Below are 21,270 nucleotides of genomic sequence, written 5' to 3'. Positions count from 1 at the left end.
GTCCTAATATAAAGAGGAATCCCAGACTCCGTTATTCCCACCATGCTACGTGCCAGGAAACCAGTTTCGGCTGCACATTATCATCGCCTCTGGCGTTCTTATATCTCGTGGTGTTCCAGTCGGGATCTTCCGTCTAGGACTTTTCGGTGTCCCGGTTTCTGTTTTTTGTTTTTTTTTCTTTCTTCAGACTCGTCTGGATTCTGGCCTTCGTTTTTGAACTTTAAAGGTGCAGGTTTCTGCCCTTTCCATTTTCTTTCAACAGCAATTGGCCCTCATTCCTGAGGTGCAGACGTTTCTTCAGGGAGTCTTGCGTTTGCAGCCTACTTTTTTGTACCTCCGATAGCTCCCTGGGTCTTGAACTTGGTGCTTCTGTTTCTTCAGTCGTCTATGTTTGAACCTTTGGAAGAGGTTGATATTCAGTACTTGTCTTGGAAGACGGTCCTCCTCCTGGCTCTAGCATCGGCTCGTAGATTTTCTGAATTGAGTGCTCTGTCCTATAAGCCACCTTACCTTCTGTTTCATGCTGATAGGGTGGAACTCCGGACGGTAGCCGCCTTCCTTCCCAAGGTAGTGTCGGCTTTTTCATATTAATCAGCCTATTGTGGTACCATCTTGGGTGGAGGACTCTAGTGGTTCTTCTACCTTGGATGTGGTTGAAGCTCTCCGCATCTATGTTGACAGGACTGCTTCCCTCCGTAAGTCTGAGTCGTTTTTTGTCCTCTATGATGCGGTTCGGAGGGGTTGGCCAGCGTCTAAGCAGACTTTGGCACGTTGGATCCGGCTGACATTCATCAGGCTTAGGTTAATGCCGGCCTCCTTCGTCCATTTCGGCTCATCCCACACGTTCTGTGGGTGTGTCATGGGCGGCCGGTAGGGGAGCCTCCACGTCACAATTGTGCCGTGCGGCCACTTGGTCTTCAGTTCACACGTTTGTCAAGTCTTACAAATTTGATACGTTCGCTGTTTCGGCATACCGTTTTGGCCGCCTAGTTCTGCAGGTGCCGCAGAGCGCTCCCGCCTGTGGGGAAAACTTTGGGACGTCCCCAGCGTAAGCACCTCCAGTGTCCCCTAGTGGATGAAAGAGAAAATGGGATTTTGGTACCTACCGGTAAATCCTTTTCTCTGATTCCACAGGGGACACTGGACGCCCACCTCAGCACTCTTCGCCTGCCTGTTCGGTTTTGTTCCGTATGTTGTATGTTTTGATTACTGTGTGTTCTTCTCTCCCTTTTACTCCGCTTGTTCTCCATCTCCTCTCTGTCTTCATTTTCTAAACTGAGGGCTGATGGGGCATAGAGGGGGAGGAGCTTCACACTTCTAGATTATTTTAAAGTGCCAGCTCCAGTTATCCACGCCTCTATACCCCAGCGTAAGCACCTCCAGTGTCCCCTGTGGAATCAGAGAAAAGGATTTACCGGTAGGTACCAAAATCCCATTTTTTTATTTTTTTTGAACCATCCGGGGTAAAATTATTCTCTGTTGTTTTATAAAAAGGTAATTTCGTTGTATTTGAGGGTCTTTTTTGATGTTTTACGAGGTCACTGGCGATTTTGGTTGCTAAGTCTTATCTCTTTCCAATGTATTGCTATTTTTGACCTATGTTTTCTGACATTGACCCTGACACTGGGCCTGATTCAGAGCCGGACTCTCTGACAGAGCGCTCGCTCTGAATCACAGCCGGGCATTTTTTTTTTTCGGAGCGGCCTCCTGGCCGCTCGCATAGCTGTGGGTGGCAGCCAACAGCTGTAGCGAGCGGCCATGATGATGGTCGCGATGGTCAAGACCATCGCGACCATCGGGCTTGCAACGAGACCCTTGTGGTAGGGTCTCGTTGCCGCAAGCCCCAGAGAGCTTTCGGCTCTTACAGAGCCGAAAGCTCTCCCACTGACATCACTTGTGATGTCAGTGGGGCCGGCCCCAGACGGTAGGCATTCCCGTGGGAACGCCTCCATCTGGGCAGCCACGCCCCTGGCCCGCCCAGCAAAGGGTGCGTGCTGTCACTCAACATCGACAGCACGCCACCTTTGGTACGAGACCCAGAGCGACGGAGTAAACTTAAGGTATTATATGGTGGTGTTGTGCGCTCCTAGGGATATGATTAAGGGGATAGGGTTCCCTGTTGCAGCTATAGACAAAGGTGACAATTCCCTTTGTCACTGGAGGTTGAAAATAAGTAATAGTGGTTACTGTGTCTAAACAACAGCGCAGCAGGAAGTATGTTCACTCAGTGTGCAAATAGGTGTATGGTAAAACTTTTTATTTTAAACACAGTATTTAAACACAGTATGACAAAATAAAATAAAATAAAAATAAAATAAATTGCAGTCACTTGTTAAAATACAATCACATGTTAAGATATATCTCTGTAATATTATTGGTAAATATTGCAGTCTCTGGTGTGCAAAGAATAAACAATGGAAAGACCACAGGAATCATATGCACATCACCAGCTCGTCAGCTGGGGAGAAAGAAAGTGGTTTGTGGCAAAAAAAGTTCACGATCTTTGTTTATCCGCTGTTGTCCTGGATACAAAGTATCTAGTGGATACAAGTAGATAGCGTCTCTCCTCCTACCTTATTTTCAGAAGCAGTTCTTCGGCTGTCCTGGGTGTATAATCACCACACTTACGTGAGGCTGTGTTGCTGTGTATGCCGCCCGATCTTCTGCCTTCTCCTCCTGTCCTCCGCCAGCGTCTCGAGGTGTGTTGTCTTGCCTGGCGGGTGTTGCACACCAGAGCGACGGAGTGCCCGTTGCTATCCGGGTCTCGCGCGTGACGTAGCCGGCTCCGTCGAGCGCATGCGCACTGGCCTACCATCGACCCCGTTGCAAGTGCACAGTGTTTGTGACCGGGTCTGAATCAGGCCCACTGTTTTCATATTTCTGTACTGTTATTTTATTGTTTCGAAAATTCATTAATAATAATAAATCCAATTTACACTAAAAAGGTAATTTCGTACTCATCAAGCGCGCAGCTTAATGTCTGAATATGGCTCTTAAGTCTTGAGAAAACGATATCTTCAGTAAGGCCCCCAAGAAGGGATGATCATCGTAAATCATAAGTCTAAAAATTAAACTGACATCATAATTTTAACAATTCTAACCAATCAACCACCAAATCCATTCTACCACCTCTGGCCATAGTAAAAAACAGTTGTCTTTTTGATATGTATCTCATTAAAGCTTCTTTACCATTGAGGAAAAATATATACTGAGACATCCCCTCAGGGTGGCTGTGCCCATGTTGTAATACAGAATTGGCAAATCAGTTTAGATAACCAAAATCCAGTGGCAGTGTAGTGAGCATGTGAGCAGGAGGACTCGGGCATCATACTAATGTTTTACTAGGTGGTAGTGCTGCCTTAGCATTGAATATACGTATGGAGCAAGATTTGCTCATTCCTCCTGGTAAGATTTCTCAAACTTGGAGGTCAGTCCGCGAGTCCCCCCATGGGGTGCGAGTAAGTGCGGCTGTATGCCTGTGTACAAAAATGTGCAAGTCTGACACGAGAAGAGGCCACGAGGGCTGAGAGTCCGAGTGCCGTTGCCCGCATTTGCACAGAGTTGCAACGGCAACTCTCCCTCCTGCGCAGATAATTGGACGACCCCTTGGACTGAAGGCCATCTTACTTTCTTCATTATGGGCCACTACAGTATTGCTATTTTCAGTGCGCTTTGGATCACTACAAACTTCCCCAGTTTGAATGCTTTTTCAAAGCGCTGTTAATGACTAATATTTATATGCACTATTGTGGCTTCAAACTAGAGGGTCTTGCTTCACAATTTTAACCATAAAGTTTGCAGCCAGCCCCCTCACTTTATTTCTGACCCCTGATCTCTCCCAGCTTTCGTCACAGCTCCTTTTTAAACTTATGTAGTCATGAAATATGGCTAGGAAAAGTATACCAAAAGCAAAAATACATAATTTGGTTCTTGAGCCCCATAACTGCATCAAACGTTGAGCTAACTATACATACATTCCTATATTTGGAGTGACACAGTATATTTTGGCAACTGGTTATTTGGTTGTGCTAATTGCATTAACCCATTCGCTCTAAGGAAGTGTGGGGCTCATCTTAAGCACTGCAGGGGTTCAAGTCATCCAGTGATTGCGTTGAGAGAAAAAAATTGTGGGTCCCAGAGATCCCTCACTTTAAAAATTGGGGTCCTAATCTTCGGTTTCTGGTTCTCATCACATATTATGCGGGGTGAGGGCAGACAGCAGCTGGTGCAGTACTCGGGAGGGGGTTAGGGGCAGACATAACTGGGGGTAGGGAGGGGGGGCAAGATTAGATATCAACTGGCACAGTACTGGGGGGGAAGGAGGGGAGATTAGGGGCAGGAGTTGGGAGGGGGTCAGGATAGCAGCTGGGGCAGCACAGGAGGTAGGGGGGGTGCAAGTGCAGCTAGCAGCTGGGGCATTATGAGGGGCAGGGAGGGGGCACGGATAGATAGCAGCGGCCGCAGTACTGGGGTCAAGAAAGAGGTTAGGGGCAGGCAGTACTTGGGGGTAGGGAGTGGGGGTTAAGGGTAGATGGCATTTGCTTCTGCTGGGAGCCCTTGGGGGGGGAGGTTTAGGTCAGTCAGCGGGGTTAGCGTTAGGTTTTGGGGGGGGAGTTCAGGGTTAGGCACCACTGGGGGGAGGTTTAGGTATAGGCATTAATGAGGAGGTTAGGGTTAGGCTAACAGAAGGGGATGGTTAGGGAGAGAAGGGGGGAGGCTGAGTATACTTACCCGACCCCTGTCGGGATACCAACCATTGGGATGCCGCTGTCGGCATTGTGACAGGAGGCATCCCGACAGCCGGCATTACATACCCATTCCATTTCTGTGTGCGTCTGCAGGTGTATCTGCATGCAAAATACTATTTTACAATGTCAGCAGCTGTGACACTGTACCGTAGAATTTTGCATGCAGATACATGCTCAGCGCGCGTTCTCCGCTACACAGTGGGTACACACTAGACAATGTGCCTGATATGTCGTCCGATCTGGCCGGATCAGACGACATATTGTGTACCCAGCATTAAATGTCGCACTAAAATCTATTGTCAACATTGTAACTGTTGACATGCACAATGTGGACATTATGACCATGTCAACATTTCTGTATGTCGATAATGACTGGATAACAACAATAATAACCTGTACTGTGGAAATACAAGTTGACTTGGAGGATGGGGCAGGGCACATTGTGTACGGTTTCTCCCATCCTGGCATCCACCAACTTGGGGCATCCTTGTTTGAAATAGTAAAGTCCCCTCTTTTAAACAGTAAGCTATCTTAGTAGTTGTGTACTGCTCGCAACCAGGCAATACCACCCTACAGAAGGTATTAGGAAGTCCAAAGATGGGGGGTTGTAATGCCGACATCTCCAGTACTCTGGACTCAGTAGATGCAAGGGTCCCCTCATTTGATATGGTAGGTTGTCTATTTTCAAAAATTGTATGCGTTGTGCTACCATAATAACTCTGTACATTTTATAAAATGTGTAACAGTAACTATGAGAAGAATCATGACACTAAGGACGCTAATATAATTTTCACGCAGATCGAGCAACTGATTGCCATTGCGAATGCACTGCGATCGCTTTACGATTACGCACGCACGGGGGAATCCGTTGCTAAGGGAGTGACAGACTGGCAGTGTTTGGGGGTGGTAATGGGGAGTGATCACAAAAATGCAGACGTGCATGTCCGTTGAAACGCCATTACATGGGCGTGCATAAATTAGCCACTGCGATTGCATACGCTGCTCTCGTGTCAGAAGAGCTCCCAAGGCTGCGGCAGGTCAGACCTGTCGCAAGGGTAAGATGGCAGCCGATATGTTTTGATTATGTAGGTATGCGTCGTCGCACGCAGGTAAGGCAGCAGTGGGCGTCTTTATGCTCAGTTGATCTTTTCATAGCATATTTTTGCAGCTGCGTTGCGTACGGAAACGCAGTTGCGATCACATTAGCGTCTGTCTCTGAATCAGGCCCTAAGTGCAATGTTTATTTAGCGAATTGTTTTTCTCACTATTTAATATGCCTATAATATAAATATTTAATGCTATGTAAAGCTGGGCACACATTTAACGATGTGTACCCAGCCAACCTGCCGTGCGCAGGGAACCCGGCGGGGGTCCCGGCATCTGCAAGTGCATACACACTTGCCGATGTCGAGAGAGACTATGTCACCCGTGACGGGCAATGTCGCTGACAATGCACGGGAGCGCTTACACACTACGATATATATAGTGCGTACACACTCGATTGGGATGAAATCGGCCGGATCGTACAATATATCGTCTGGTGTGTACCCAGCTTAAGTTCATTTGCGTACAGAAAATATGTTTAACAAACCCGTAACAAAATTATAAAAAGTGGTCTGTTCTTCAAAGGAGGTTGGTTTAAGGACATATTTAACAACATAGGGAAGATCTGCACAGCAAACAATACAATTCTTTGTGTATCACGAAGGGTTAAATACATGAACTTATAAAGAGGACCATGGTTATTTCAACAAGTAGATATTTGTGTAAGTTTAATGTAACAAACCCCTCTCTGTCCCAGCCTTAGATTTTCCCTGGAGGGAATCCTGTAACAAGTATTGTAAACTTCTTGAAATGTGAATTGCAATTAATTATAGATTAAACTGCAATCTCACAAAGTTAATAACCATAGAAAATACTGCACTATTCTATATTGGGTTAAGTTAAAGCTGCACTACTACCTAGTAAGACATATTAGTATGGCATGGCACCCCTCACCTAGCCCTGATTGGTTCTCCTGGTCACATGCTCCTTCCAGTGTCGTACACCTCAGTATATATTTTACCTACTAAGTACACTGGATGCTTTTCGTTATCAGGGCAACTGGATTTCTCTACTCTGGGCAGAGGGGCTCATGTGTAAACTGGGAGGGATGCTGTCTGACCAGTATGAGTCTGTGGAGTTCTGTAAGGTTGGCTTCAGTATACAGATATGTCGGTATACACCTATCCTCAAGTCACGCCAAATAGCCACGGACTTTGCAACTAAAACACTAATCCTAAGTACCTACAGTAGTACACTATAAGCAAATTTATGCTGGGTACATCCTATGTGTGTACCAAGCAATGGTGCGATGTAACGATACTGCGTTGGAATGATATATTGTACGGTATATCATATAGTGTGTACTCATCTTAAGACGTAAAATAGAGGAGAAAGTACACCATGTAGTGTAAAAAGGCAAAAGACAAGTCTGATAAGGATGACCTGTGCCATGCATCGTTATGCTTACTCTGCAACTTTATGCTAATTTCTTTGCTACAAAAATACTAAGCCTAGGTAACTTAGTACACTATGGGGGAATTCAGTTAGTCACAATAATGCGATAACTTAATGGGTGTTAAGTTATCGTACACTTCGCATCTTTTTGTGTGGTCATTTTGCATCTTTTGGTTATGCGCATAATCCAATTGCAAAGGTCATGCGGCAAATGTGCAATCATTTTACATATATTTTGGCGCACTAAGTATAGGGAAAATGGGGAAAACTGCCTGTACCCCCAAAAAAGCAAACCGATGTAGCTAAACAATGTACAAGTGTATTAATTAGCAATGTTCTTAAATTATTCGAAATGGCTTTTATATGCATTTATCTAAAACCGTGAAAAACTGATCAAAAGAAAGTTTTTTTGCCAAATATATGTTCTATTTAAATTGGGGGTGCATAAAAATGCCTATAAGTGTGTATCTGTGTGTTTCTCAGTGAAACGTACGTTTCACTATCTGTGGGGGCTGAACTGCCGGGCCTCTGTATGGCACCCACGTGACTCGGCACTCGACAGCACCTGAGCGCTGCAACTCGGGACCACGCTCCCGCACACCTGTACTCACACTGCTCGCCCAGCTATACAGGTATTTCAGCCGGCTCTCTCATCCAGGGATCTCCGGTGTGTATTCACCCTGCAATGTGGTCCCACAACAGGGGATAACCGAAGACCGCATGGACAGAAGAAGCCGGTCCTATTCTCCTTGCTTCTATTCTGAACTTAGGGGGTCTCGCTCTCCCTCTGCTCAATACCTATAGGTAAACAGGGACAGGTGAGGGGTTTTCCTCCAGCAAGTCAGAATCCTTTGACCTCTTTATCCTGCCTTTTTTCAAGTATGTAATATCAATTGTTTGCTATTTTTTGTATGTAAATTAGCTGATATTAATTTTGCAACATAGTAGAGGCAATTACATTTTGATGACTATTGTGGTAAGAACTGTTATATGTCATAGGTGACAGGACATGAGATAGGAATATATGAATCTGCATATACCTGATGAAATGCTTTTGGGAATTAATTAGCAGTTAATAGAGATTTATTACTATGGTGTGAAATTTGCAACAGACAATTTACCATGTACACAGATTACAAAAATTAAGGTATTGAACAGATGGATGAAATATAATCAGATCTGGTATATGGTCTAATGTCATTTAAATACTATTATTTGAAAAAAAAATGGTAACAATAGTTATCTCACTCTTTGTCTTTTGGAATACCTGATACTTGACTAAAAGCAACAATGTGTTTATATTGAAAGCTATGCGGCTTCTTTATTAAAAAATATTTTGTTACTATAAATAGTGTTCACTCTAGCTCCGGCGGCAGGCAGGGCGCCGGAGCTAGAGAGGGCAACCTTGTACGCGCGCCCGAAAAGGGGGCGTGGTCATGAAAAGGGGGCATGTCTATAAGACGCGTCCCCTTTTCGTCATGCTTGGGGGTGTGCCTGGCACTTACGGAAACGCCGGGCAGCCCCCAAGCGCTGCAGAAAGGGAGAATAGATGCCGGGCGCATGCGCCCGGCGTCTATCCTCCGGCGGTGGCCGGGTCACCGCACGTTTCTCCAGTGTCCCGCGGGTGAGGACTGCACCCGCAGGCTGTGAGGGCAGGGCGCTTTTTGCCCTCCTCCTGGAGGGGAGGGTGCTTTTTGCCCTCCAGAAGGAAGGCAGGGCGCCGCGCCCTGCTAAAACAGCGTAGCGGGAACGCTAATAAATACCACAAGTATTCCTACACTACCTTGAGCCAGAATAGTACTATTCATGTATTAAATACTCTCCCTAGAATTGGAGAAGACCCTTGCAGCGATATCTGTTTCAAAATCGCTTGCAGGATCGAGCTTGATAATAAGCAAATTGTTTTTGTTGTTTAGTCCATTTTATATTTTTTGATTGTATTAAAAGCTAAGTTTTAGACAGTGTTGTCAGAAAAGAGTGCACCAAAAAGGAATTATTTTTTGTAGTTGAACCATTTTTTCATATTTAAATTAACCTTGTTCCAGATTCAATTAGCCGCGATAAAATTAAAACTCAACGCCAGAGATGTTTTCACATTATTTACATGTTTTGTTGCGATATTTTCAAATCTTTAGGCAATGTCTGCTCCAGTTTTACGCCCTATCCCATTACAAAAGACATGAAAACGCATACGTGCGAAAACTGCGCATGGTGAAACCAGCGAAAAGTACCGCACATTTTGGGGAAATCAGTCTGTACCCCATAAAAAGCCTGACATAGAAAATCAATATAGAAGTATATTACTAGCCCTAATATAAGTATATTGGGTTCTTAAATTGAGTGAAATGGCTGTTATATGCATATTTGCTTAAGTGTTGAAAAATGATAAAAAGCAATATTTTGGAGAGAAAATAATTGCTATAGTTAAATTGGGGGTACAGTAGAATGGGTGCTAGTATAATTTGGTGTCTATAAAGTGCAGTTTTAATTTTTTTTTTTAAATACACCTGCTGCAGCCACCTGCAATCCTAAAAACATCTGTCCCAGCCATACAGCCCCCCACAGTACCTGACACTACTTTAAATCCATTTTTCGCTACTTTTTTTTTTTCCACCCCAAAATTGTCATTTACTTAATGGCAAGTTAAGCTAATTAGAAAAATATTGTATGCTAAATTAGTCAATAGGGAGGAGGTCCAAGGGGTTCTGAACCAGTCCCCATAAATTTATCCAAAAATAGGGATTTTGCTAATTTTTTCACCTGCCCTGAGATGCTGAAAATAGTTTGCCACTTTTTGTCTATGGAGTTTTCCCACATGTGAAAACTTCGGCAATAGGATTACACGACGCACGTTTTTGTATGAAAAGTTTGCACCTGCGAGCGCTTTTTGCCAAAATGCGGCTTTTTCGCGACTAATTGAATCTGCCCCATACTGCTTGATTAATGTACCGAACACTGATCTGTCTGAAAGCCCATCGAATGGATGCTGGTATCAATTCATAATTTTCTTTGTAAGATTCACTGTAAGCATTAATAGTTATAATCGTTTTTTTCGGTCTTTTGTACAAGATACTGAAACTGTTGGGGAGTGCAGAAGATTTACGTCCAGTTTGCAGACTAGGTCTTTGAATTAAAATTGTGGAATTAATGGTTTTAATAGTCTCCATCTCCCTTTCTGTACAAAGTAGCAAACTGTATGGGGAATACAAAGGAAGGTTTAGATTGCCCTAGCTGAGAAAAGGCCATAAACTGTGACTATAGGATCCTGGGAAAGGAAACTGAACCAAGAATACACATTTTAATCCGGTCTATGTATAAATGTACAATTACAGTACCTTAGAAGCCTAATTAAAATGGCAGAGGTATTCACTCCCCCTGATACCCGATAGTAAGCGTTTCAGACCTGTTAACTATAATTAATTATATTGTGTAATTGCTGTCATGTCAGCGAGGGCCAGTAGATTCTAGTGATATTTTGTGCAGTCTTCATTATATACTTAAATACACAAATGTGCCTGGTAACTGGTGCTGCGAGTGGTGTGTATGGTCAGTATAATGGATTCATCCCTCCTAGCCAACCACTCAGATGCCCAACTACCACAATAGTGTAGATCACACACTCTTTCTTGTTTGATGTTACCGGGTTGCAGTTAACCAAAATATAAATTGTCAGTCACTGTAAATTCAAACTTTGCTTTTTCTTGAATGGTGGTTATTTCAGGTATGGGAGGAAGGGAATTTTTTCCTTTTTTTAAATAATTTTGTAAGTTGCCTTTTAAAGGATGAGCTTTAACATGCCTTCATCTTCTTTCACAGCCTCCCTGCTCCAAAAAGCTTGATGGTTCTAGGACCTACCACAAGCTGCCGAATTCCAAGGTGAGGTCAGCGTCCGAGAGGCGCACCAAAAAAAAATCTGACTCTGAGAGCAAACAGGAGAAGGCGAATCGGATCATCTCCGAAGCTATTGCCAAAGCCAAGGAAAGGGGCGAGAGGAACATTCCCCGGGTCATGAGCCCTGAGAACTTCCCTAGCGTCTCCTCTTCAGAGGGCAAGGAGGAGAAACGGGGACGGAAAGCAAAATCCAAACCCAAGGAAAAGGACAGCAAGAAAAGCAAAACTGTCCTGACCTCCAAACTAAAAGATAAGAAGAAGATTGGGTAGGAGCCACTAGCTGTTTATAAGACTGTATGTTTATCAATGCCATGTAGTAGTTACTGATCTTCTCATAAAGTTTGAATTACTGTGCAAATGAATTTACAATGTTTTTTACATTGTTGTCTTGAAGCTAGACCCACACTCCACCAGACCACCCCCAGCCCCGCCGCCAAACCACCACACACACACACACACTTTCAGTGGCATAACAAATGACACTTAATAAGTGGTATAATAGTAGAGTATATGAATTATTATTTGTCGTGTGACAGTAAATTTGCTTTGTGAGTGAGTCATATTTGATGCAAGCTCCCCCAGAAAAATCACATGCTAGCATGAATTTTAATATGAAGCTATTTGTCACATGCTATTTCAATTCCTCCTGTTTGCAGTGACTCGGTTGCCACAGTAGTAAGTGCCTTAAGCACTTACCATATTTAAAATAAGTAATCCAATTTACCCATTCAGTATTTTTTTTTAAACAGTGTTATAGTATATGGTTATGCACACACATTTTGTAACAGGGCAATTGGTGAGCTTGGTGTTATGACTTGTGTGGTAAAATAAGAATGTTCCCAAGTTTAGGAGGGCAAAGTGCAGAATGGTTTACAAAGTTTCAGATTGTACAGTATATGTAAAGGGGATCGGTATGAAATACTTCCGGCAGTAGTGAAGATCTCGACCGCCCCAAAGGTAAGTATTTACTAACCCTCCTTTAGGGGTGCCTAACCTCCCTCCCTAGTGCCTAAACCTAAGTCTCCCAGGGGGGGTGGCTAACTCTAACCTCCCACCGGGGGGTGCCTAACCCTAACCCCACTTCCCCCTAGCCTAAACCTAACCCTCCACTAATAAGGTGCAACTAGAGATGCCTCTCAGGAGCCTTCCACTCTGAATTCCTGTAGTTGCAGTGTGGAAAATTGCATCTGTAAAAGAGAGTTCTGTGCAACTCTGAATGTGCCCCTGCATGGACTTGATATACTTGGAGTATCCATCTCTCCTGAGAGACCATCCCTATGTATACGCTAGCTTTCATAGCTGGCATCACTGTCAGGGAGGACTTGCACAGCCCTGTCCTTTGTGCAAAAGATCTGTCTGAAAACAGGCTTATTGACGCATATGCACAACTCCACTTATCCTATTTGAGAACTCCGCATTACAGTACACCTACTCCATGGCAAGTGTAGATGCAACTTAGATCAGTAATGGTGGGTACACACTGGGCGATTAAAGTGGACAACTGAACGATAACGATATCGTTCAGTCATCCACTTTATCGTCCATTTTTATCACAAAAACGATGAACGATAACAACGACTCGCGTTCCCGCGGGTCGTTCGTCATCATCGTTCATCGGGTTAACATGCAGGCCAACCTGACGATGTCGTCAGATTGCTGCATGTTGGGGAATGGGGGAAGAGAGCCCGGCACTGAACAATTATTGTTAATGATATCGTTCAGCGGGTGTGCTCAATGTCATGAACGACATTGAGCACACCCTGCCGGGGACACACTAGACGATATCGCTCAGGGAGCATATCGTCTAGTGTGTACGCACCTTAAGTCTCTGTATCATCCATAGTTGCTTACTCTATGTAGTGGAGCATGCACTGTGTGAAAATGCACGTTATTCATCTCTGTACTGGCCCCATAACCATGGACATTTAGGGGAAAAACTAAATAAAAAAAAATTGTCTAATCTAAAAAAGAACCATACTGAAAAGCAGTGGCGGTTCCTACCTCTTCAAATCTGGGGGGCTGCCCGGGCTGCAACTTAGGTTAGCGCTGCTTCCGACCAGAGGGCCTTATTCAGAGGCGCTCGCAAAAAGCGAGCGCTGGCTCTGAATCAGGGCGGGCGCTGGTTTTTTTTAGGAGCGGCCTCCCGGCCGCTCGCATAACTGTGGGTGGCCACCCACAGCTATAGTGAGTGGCCATGATGATCATCGGGCTTGCGACGAGACCCTTGTGGTAGGGTCTCGTTAATCGCAAGCCCCAGAGAGCTTTTGGCTCTAACAGAGCCAGAAGCTCTCCACTGACATCACTCTTGATGTCAGTGGGGCCGCCACCAAACGGCAAGCGTTCCCTCGGGAATGCCTCCGTTTGGGCAGCCACCCCCCTGGCCCGCCCACCAAACGGGGCGAACTGTCACTCAACATCGACAGCTCATCCCCTTTGGTGCGAGACCCGGAGCGACGGATTGCCCGTCACTAGCCGGGTCTCGCGCATGCGCACGACGGAGCCGGCTCCGTCGTACGCATGTGGTGTGGGCCACCATCGACCCAGTTGCGAGCGCTCAGCGCTTGCGACCGGGTCTGAATCAGGTCCAGAGTCCCTAATCTTGTACTGCGCTTGCACAGAAGCCGCCCGGCTCGTGGAAGCAAAGGATTAAAAATAAAAATACTGCACATGTGCAACTGGAGTATTACAGCTTCTAGGGCTGCCCCTAGAAGCATATTACAGCCAGCGATTAGCACAGTGTGGGCTTTTTGCTGGAAGCTCTTACTGTGCTATTAATCACACTCCGGACTGGCAGTTTCCTCCCCTGAGAACTGCCAGCCCTGTGTGAGATTAGTGGCTAGGGCTTCCAATAGGAAGCCACTACACTGCCTACACATGCAGGGCAGGTCAACACAGGGGGACTGTCTCCTGCTCCCTGCTGTGCTGTGCCTGCCTTACTAGTGATGATCGCGTCGGCCCGGTGAGTGTGGGGTGCTGGAGCCAGAAGGACCGGCTAGGGACTCGCAGTGGCAGATTTTTACTGGGACGGCTACAGTCCCACAGCCCCTAGGTAGAATCAGCCACTGCTGAAAAGATTAGTGTTCTAACTTCAGAAACAGCCAATGTACATTAAAAAGCTTCATATCTTCATAACAAAGGTTTGAAACTGCATAGACAACACTAATAACTACACCCCAGGGGAAAAAAATAAATAAAAAAAAAGAGTGCAGCAAAGAGGAGGAGTGTGGAGCTCTGGTGCCCGCAGTATCAGAGTCACTGCAATGATGTAAACTAATTGCTTTGCCTATACAACAAAGCCTGCCTCTTTGCTTTCATATGAAGAAGCAGGTGCTGCCAAGCCATTTGTACTTGGGTAGCCTTTTCCGATTCAGACTCGAGCTAGCAATTATCAAATCTGCAGTGTGTGAGGTATGTGTTTTTAAGGACAGCCATCTCAATGTGATATCCTTGGGTTCTTCCTAACAACAGCCTGTGATTATCCTCTTAGTCTCCTGGCTTTTCCGACTGATCAGAAGCTGTTTTCTAGCAATTGAGTTCCTTTGCCAGTCTGCCGTAGCACTGCAGGGTGCTGTTAGGCAGTAAGAGGTGACAATAGATGTAGTCATTACTAAGGCCTCAGCTAGAGTGTCATGATACATTCCAGCACAGAACCAGCATGTGGAAAATTATTATTACTCTTAAGTTATAGTGCTGACAATCTACACAGTGCTGTACAGAGATGGCTTTTCATTCTTGTCCGACCCTGCTTCAGTGGAAGTAGCCGGGGTACTCCGAATAAATGCTACACAGAGGGCCCCCTGGTTGGATTTAAATCCAAGACCCCAGTCTTTTGAAGACAGCACAATTCTAATCACTGTCCCAATGCGCTGCACATGTATCAGGGTGCTCTAAGAGAGCTTTCGCATAGCTTTTGTTTTGTATTAATGATGCCCTAATCCTTTTTTGTATATTTTATTTTCACTGCTGTACTTAATATAGCAGTTTATCGGTTTTCTATTACTGTGTTACAAGTTTGTGATCACCAACTATTAGAGTTCCATTTTTGTGCCTGTGATTATAATTAGTATGGTGTGTATACATATGTGTATGTATGTTATATATACATATATTGCCCTTCTGCTCCATGGGAGATTTCTGTTCTCCCTGAGCTCGCCTTAGGACACCTGCGTTATGGCTTGACAGGTGTACCGCCCCAGTCAAACTCCCCATATATCTATATCACTCCAGGTAGGGAAAGGCACTCAGACATTCAATGCATAAAAAGTAGATGTATTCAGGCAATGTTTCGGGGTGCAACCCCCTTTGTCAAGCCATCACCAGTAAAATCACATGGTTGTTATTTTGCTGGTGATGGCTTGACAAAGGGGGTTGCACCCCAAAACGTTGCCTGAATACATCCACTTTTTATGCATTGAATGTCTGAGTGCCTTTCCCTACCTGGAGTGATGTTGTTATTTTGAAGAGAGCACCAGGGCCTGTTGTAATTGTACTGGAGTGCCGGCAGCCAATCATGGCATTAAAAAAAAAAATATATATATATATATATATATATATATATAATATACAGTATTCTATTATATTATTTTTTACTTTTTTTCTAATGCTGGTTCATGTTCCACACCTTCGGATGAGTATCACGATGTATTTTCTTTTTTTTGCACAACTGCACTTTTTATTCTCTTTATTTTCAAAATAGTTGAAAGTTCACAACACATAACCCATCGAGGCATGGACTCCACGGGACCTCTGAATGTGTCCTATGGTATCTGGCACCAAAACAGTAGCGGCTGCTTAGTCAAGTCCTGTAAGTTGCGAGGTCAGGCCTCTATGGTAGCTCTTCTGTAGGATAAGACTAGGCAGGCAAGCGTTGGCTCCCCACACATATCAATGAGCCTTGGGGGCCCATGACCCTATCGCCAGTTCATCAGTTTTTTTTCTTTGGACCACTTTTGGAAGGTACTAACCACTGCGTACCAGAAACACCCCACAAGACCTGGTGTTTTGAAGATGATCTGACTAGGTCGTCTAGCCATCAAAATTTGTCCTTTGTCAGAGTTGATCAGATTTATTTATTATTATTTTATTTATTAACAGTTTCTTATATGGTGCAGGATATTCCGTTGCGCTTACCCATTTTACCTGCTTCCAACACTTCAACTTCAAGAACTGAGTGTTAACTTGCTGCTTAATATATCCCACCCCTTGATGGGTTCCATTGTACAGAGGTGTCCTTATACATCTTTACTGCAGTCACGCTACAAAGCCCCTCTTGGTGCCTCGGGCATCTTTTTTGTGTCTTTTTTGTTCAGAAAATGCATCTAAGTCGCAATGTGATGCAATTTAGGATCTACAGCTTTTTTTTGTCAAAAGTGCGATGCGACTATGGCACCCCAGGATACTGCTGATTAATTTGATATGTGACACCTGTATATCTGTGTGCCTGAGTCTGCAAACTCAACTTGGTTTTGGAAAAAAGTTGGCGCCATTGCATCATAGCACTTCGAATGCTGATTCAGAGAGTCAGACATACACAAATATACAAGTGTCACATATCTAATTAATAAGTACAGACTCCTGGTGCGTCCTAGTAACGTTGCATTGCGACTTACTTGTAGACACATTATTGGCGAAAAAGTTATCCGGTGCTAGCAGAGTCTCGCCGGACCTGGCTCGTCGAGAGGGGCTGTTTGGCACGTCTCCAGCAAAGATGTACGAGGATACATCTGTAATTTGGGGAACTTTTTTGGTTTGTCTATTTGCATTTGTATGCAGTGTTTGGTTGGTTCTGATGAGCATGTGAATACTGCATTTTCAGGTAACACTGATAACAGCTGCCTTAATGTGTATACTTGTTGCTTACTTGATTTGTGTGTGTTTCATAAGGGTAAATTACTGTGATCACCGTAAATTGTGACCGAAAAGTGATCAAATTATATATGGAGGGTAAATAATTATGCTGCCAATATTACTGGTGCTTCTGGTGTAAGTGCCTGTGCTTTTTCACCCCAACAGCAAATTAATAATTACTCTGGGCCGCAAACAAAAAAGAAAGATTGAATCATCAGATGATATTTCTGACACGGAAACAGCTTTACGGACGCTAAAAGATGATGATCCTCAGGTGAGGTCATTAGCGGTTACGCATCTCATTGTTTGTTTTGTATTTATTGTTCTTTTCCTCTTATATAGAGCCAACATATTTTAGCAGATCTTTATAATTAGAGAATCTTTAGTCATTCCCATCAGTTGCTGTCCCAGTGGAGCTTCTAACTTAATTTAATTACCTACTACAGGCACACACATGTACTCTAGTGCAAGTCCCCAGACAATTCTCTTTCCAATATGCTTGTTTTATACTATCCTGTGTTTATTCTGCCTACTTGAAAGTCAGCCATCCAGTCCACACTGTGGATGCAAATGCTTTGTGGGCTGGAGCAACCCGCATGACCCCTACCTTGCCGCTTTTTCTTCCATGTTTACTATTCTCCTTTCCATCCTCACTGATGGAGGGATGGACATCAATGCATTTCATCTCAGAGACTGCACCATGATTGATATACATCCTCTTCCGTGACACCCACATATACAGATTGAGTTATAGTTGGACATCGTAAAACAATTACTCTAATGCTAAACAGATATATCTGCTCATCGTGCTGTGTGTGTACGGGCCGCCTGTACACTTGCTGTAGAGGCCATGGGGAAGGGGGCGCGATGCAACCCCCGTCCAGCGTGACCCATAGCCAGATGACAGATGATGGTTGTTCAGTTTTTATGAACAACCATCATCTGCAGATCAGTCTATCTGAAGCTATATCTTTAAGGTGTGTAACCAGCTTAAGCGTCGTTTGAGATTTTCTCTCCACACCATTGTTTCCAGTAATATGGTTAATCGACTAGATACTGGCCATTCACGTGACAGTTTGTCTTGAATAGAACCCTAAAAGTCTCTGGATCTGCACTAGTAGCTGCTTTTTCCTGTTAAATCATTTCCACTTCTTTTCTCCTCTTAGAAGCGGAGATCAAACCGGCAGGTAAAGAGGAAGAAATATGCAGAGGAGGGTGAGGGGAAGCATTCGGAAGAGGAACCAAAGGCCATTGTTAAAAACAAGAAGAGTGCTGCCCCACTGCCAGCAGAACAGCCTCTGCAGTTGTTTGTGGTATGTGTGTCCATTAGTTACTAATTTTTGCATTGACCACCATTTTATTCCCATTATGCCTTTTAAGAGAACCAGTCACATTTTAGGTGACTCTTGCCTTACCTAGTTACATGTAATCCGTTAACTGTAAAGTTCAGTTTTTAGCTGCTCAGGAGAAATGTGTGCACACAAATACAGTGACCATGTGGTGATGATTTATGGAACACCTTAATGGTCCGCTCAATGCTCTGCTCCCAGGAGACACTCCCACCAACCTAGGAGGCTTCATACAAATCTGTTTGGGTTTCAATTAACAACAGATGGCTTATGATTACCACACACCGGTGTATATAGTGCTCACCACTCATATCCCAGGATGTACTGCTCACTAGGAAATTTCCATATAGCAATGAAACGTGCTATGGTCCGTACACACGGGCCGATCAGATATCGTTGTCCGATCGTTCTGCATGTGTTGGATGTTCCATATCGAACATCCAGCAACATGCACCAGCCCCAAAACGACGCAACGCGTTGATCGCGGGTCCCTATAGTAAACTGGGTGAGCTGGTCGATATTGACCAGATCGGCCTGCATGCATGGGCGATGGTCGATATCGACCATCCGTGCCCGCGCATCGACCATCATTTGGTCGTTGGAAGGGATAAAAAAAAGGACAATATAAGCGATCAAACGATAAACGATATCATTATCGTTTATGTCGCCCTTTTTATCTGACCGTGTGTATGCACCATTAGACTACACCTGGGACCCAGCCACTCATTGCTTATGGAGGTACCAGCACCCACTGGACATGTCTATTTATTGGAAGTCCATTCTACTTATGCCGGAGGTGTTAAATAACATCCGTTCAGTGGCTGCTACCTTCCATCCATGTGGGCTGACCGGTGGCTGCGAGCCCTCCACAGGCTACGGACGACCAGCTTGCTTGTGCTCTATCCTACGTCACCTGCCCACCTTGACAAATTCACGCGGCGAATCGACTAAGATGCGGCTACTATCTCACCGGTTCCAAGTAATCTGTCCATCCCAGCAGCTGCCCCTAGTAACATTTCTGACATACACAGAGGATCCAGGCTGCCACATCCTGGGTATAGTATTGATTTATTGTTATCTTTCAATAGACTGACCCGCTCGGTGATCGCAAAATATGTGCTATAGTGCGTATTTACGCTCTACAAGAACTAAGGCACTGTGTGTGCCGCAGTGACATTCCTCAGCGTCTCCCCTCGCGAGATCTGCTGCCTAGACTCTCGGAAGCTCCACGTCAATCAGTCAGAGACAGCAACCAACATAGGAACCAGAGATGGTGAGAGAGAGCAGGGATTACAGGAAGGTAATGTTTCACCTTGCAGGAGATACCGCCTATTGGCAAATATAAGGGGCTAGTATTTGGCCAGTCATTTACCGGGTCTTTAGGTAGTGTGGCCGGTGTTGCAGGGTAGCCCTTTTTGCCCTGACTGCAAACTTGTACTGTCCGTCTGCCACAGCAGTGGGAGCCATTGATGAGATGTGCATCTAGCTACCACTGCGCATGATAGAGGCGGGACATGCCATAGCGGATTTTCATATACTCTAGTAATATGCACCCTACATATGCTGTGTCACCCCAGCCTTAGTTCCAGACTTCTGTATTGCTTGTCTGTACTGCAGGGCTGTCATCTGCAGGTCTGTCCAGTCTTCATTGCGGCAGTGAGAGCCGTTGGTGGTGCATGCATGTCAATCTCCTACCATTTTACAAACACCCCAATCATTTACAGACACAGGTTTTCCCCTAAAGGTTTGCTCAGGTTAAGCTCATTTATCTTAAAATATCATTTGAATGAGGGGAAATCTGGTTTGGCTTCAATAAATGTGACGTTTGTGCCTTTTGAAGTCTTGTGTTTGCTGTATTCTTAATCTATGTAAAGGAACACCTTCACTATGCACAACTTTGTGCACATTTAGCTGCCTTACGCATGCATTTTAATGGAAACCTAGACCCAGCTGCTCATGGTAAGGTGCACAGGACCACCAAAGATGATTTCTCCTTTAACCGCTGGGGGATACTGGAACACTGTGTTTTTCAAAATGCCCGTGGGTGCTGTGCACTTTTCTTCCAGGTTGTTTGCAGCCTTAGTGTTTTTATGCGTTCGATCCAGGGGCAGACTTGGCGCTTGCCTCATAGGCAGCTCTTTGCTACGGGGTCTGCCTGCACCGCAGGATGTCTCTGCCAGGACCCACCAGGGATGGCTCTGTCTGCACACCGAAGACAATAGTCGAATCTTGCAACGTAGCACGTCTAGAAAGCCACGTCCTCTTGCCCAATGTCTATGGACTATGGGACATGGAGAAGAAGTTCCATGATGATCTAACCAGGCTTCCAAATTGCTGAAAGTGTATCTGGTGTGTTAGAGGTAATACAATATATTGACGTCATTCTATAGAAAACCATAATGGAGCAATGGGTATGGTATTTTTCTTATTCCAGGACTAATAGATCTGACCGTGTATGACATTAGGGATATGCTAAATTAATTTTGAGTAAGTTTAGGATGTCAGAAATTTGTCAAGGGAGGAGAGAGAAAGGACCATGAGGTTCACAAATCTGGGTTATGTGCGAGATATGATAATGTATGTTTCTCCATAAAGGAGCTCTTTTTGCACAGTCCCGAAATATATTGAGCAGGGTGCCACGCATGTCTGCATTCACTAACAAAGAGACATGCCTCTGGATAAATGTTTTGTATCTGACTAGGAACTAAACACCATTGGAGGAACACCTTAATGGAATTTTCATGTATATGAGGAGTGGTATTAACATTGACCATAATGTGGGCCCAAACCTCCGGATCCGCTTGAGGGGGTCTTTAACAGGAGCATAAGCTGCCAACAGGAGGTGGTAGATTATGGACAGCAGGCCTTGGAGGAGGACCTAAGCCAGCAGAAAGATTCTAACGCAGTGCTGAGAGGGTGAACATAACATCCACAAA

General features: G+C 44.7%; 1 protein-coding gene across 4 annotated transcripts in view; it reads left to right on the top strand.

The window, feature by feature from the left end:
• The window catches only part of CHD9 (chromodomain helicase DNA binding protein 9), a 262,211-nt gene that overhangs the window by 81,319 nt on the left and 159,622 nt on the right, over positions 1-21,270 (top strand). For all 4 annotated transcript variants that reach the window (XM_088471863.1, XM_088471864.1, XM_088471865.1 and 1 more), the window contains exons 3-5: positions 11,064-11,404; positions 17,151-17,259; positions 18,152-18,298. In XM_088471863.1, the coding sequence (XP_088327989.1) occupies positions 11,064-11,404; positions 17,151-17,259; positions 18,152-18,298 (597 nt within the window). The remainder of the gene's footprint in view (positions 1-11,063; positions 11,405-17,150; positions 17,260-18,151; positions 18,299-21,270) is intronic.

The sequence above is a fragment of the Taudactylus pleione genome, unplaced genomic scaffold (genome assembly GCF_031769625.1).
Source record: "Taudactylus pleione unplaced genomic scaffold, aTauple2 ptg000117l, whole genome shotgun sequence".
NCBI lineage: Eukaryota > Metazoa > Chordata > Amphibia > Anura > Myobatrachidae > Taudactylus > Taudactylus pleione.
The sequence above is the reverse complement of the archived record's forward strand: the minus strand, read 5'-3'. Positions and strand labels throughout refer to the sequence as shown.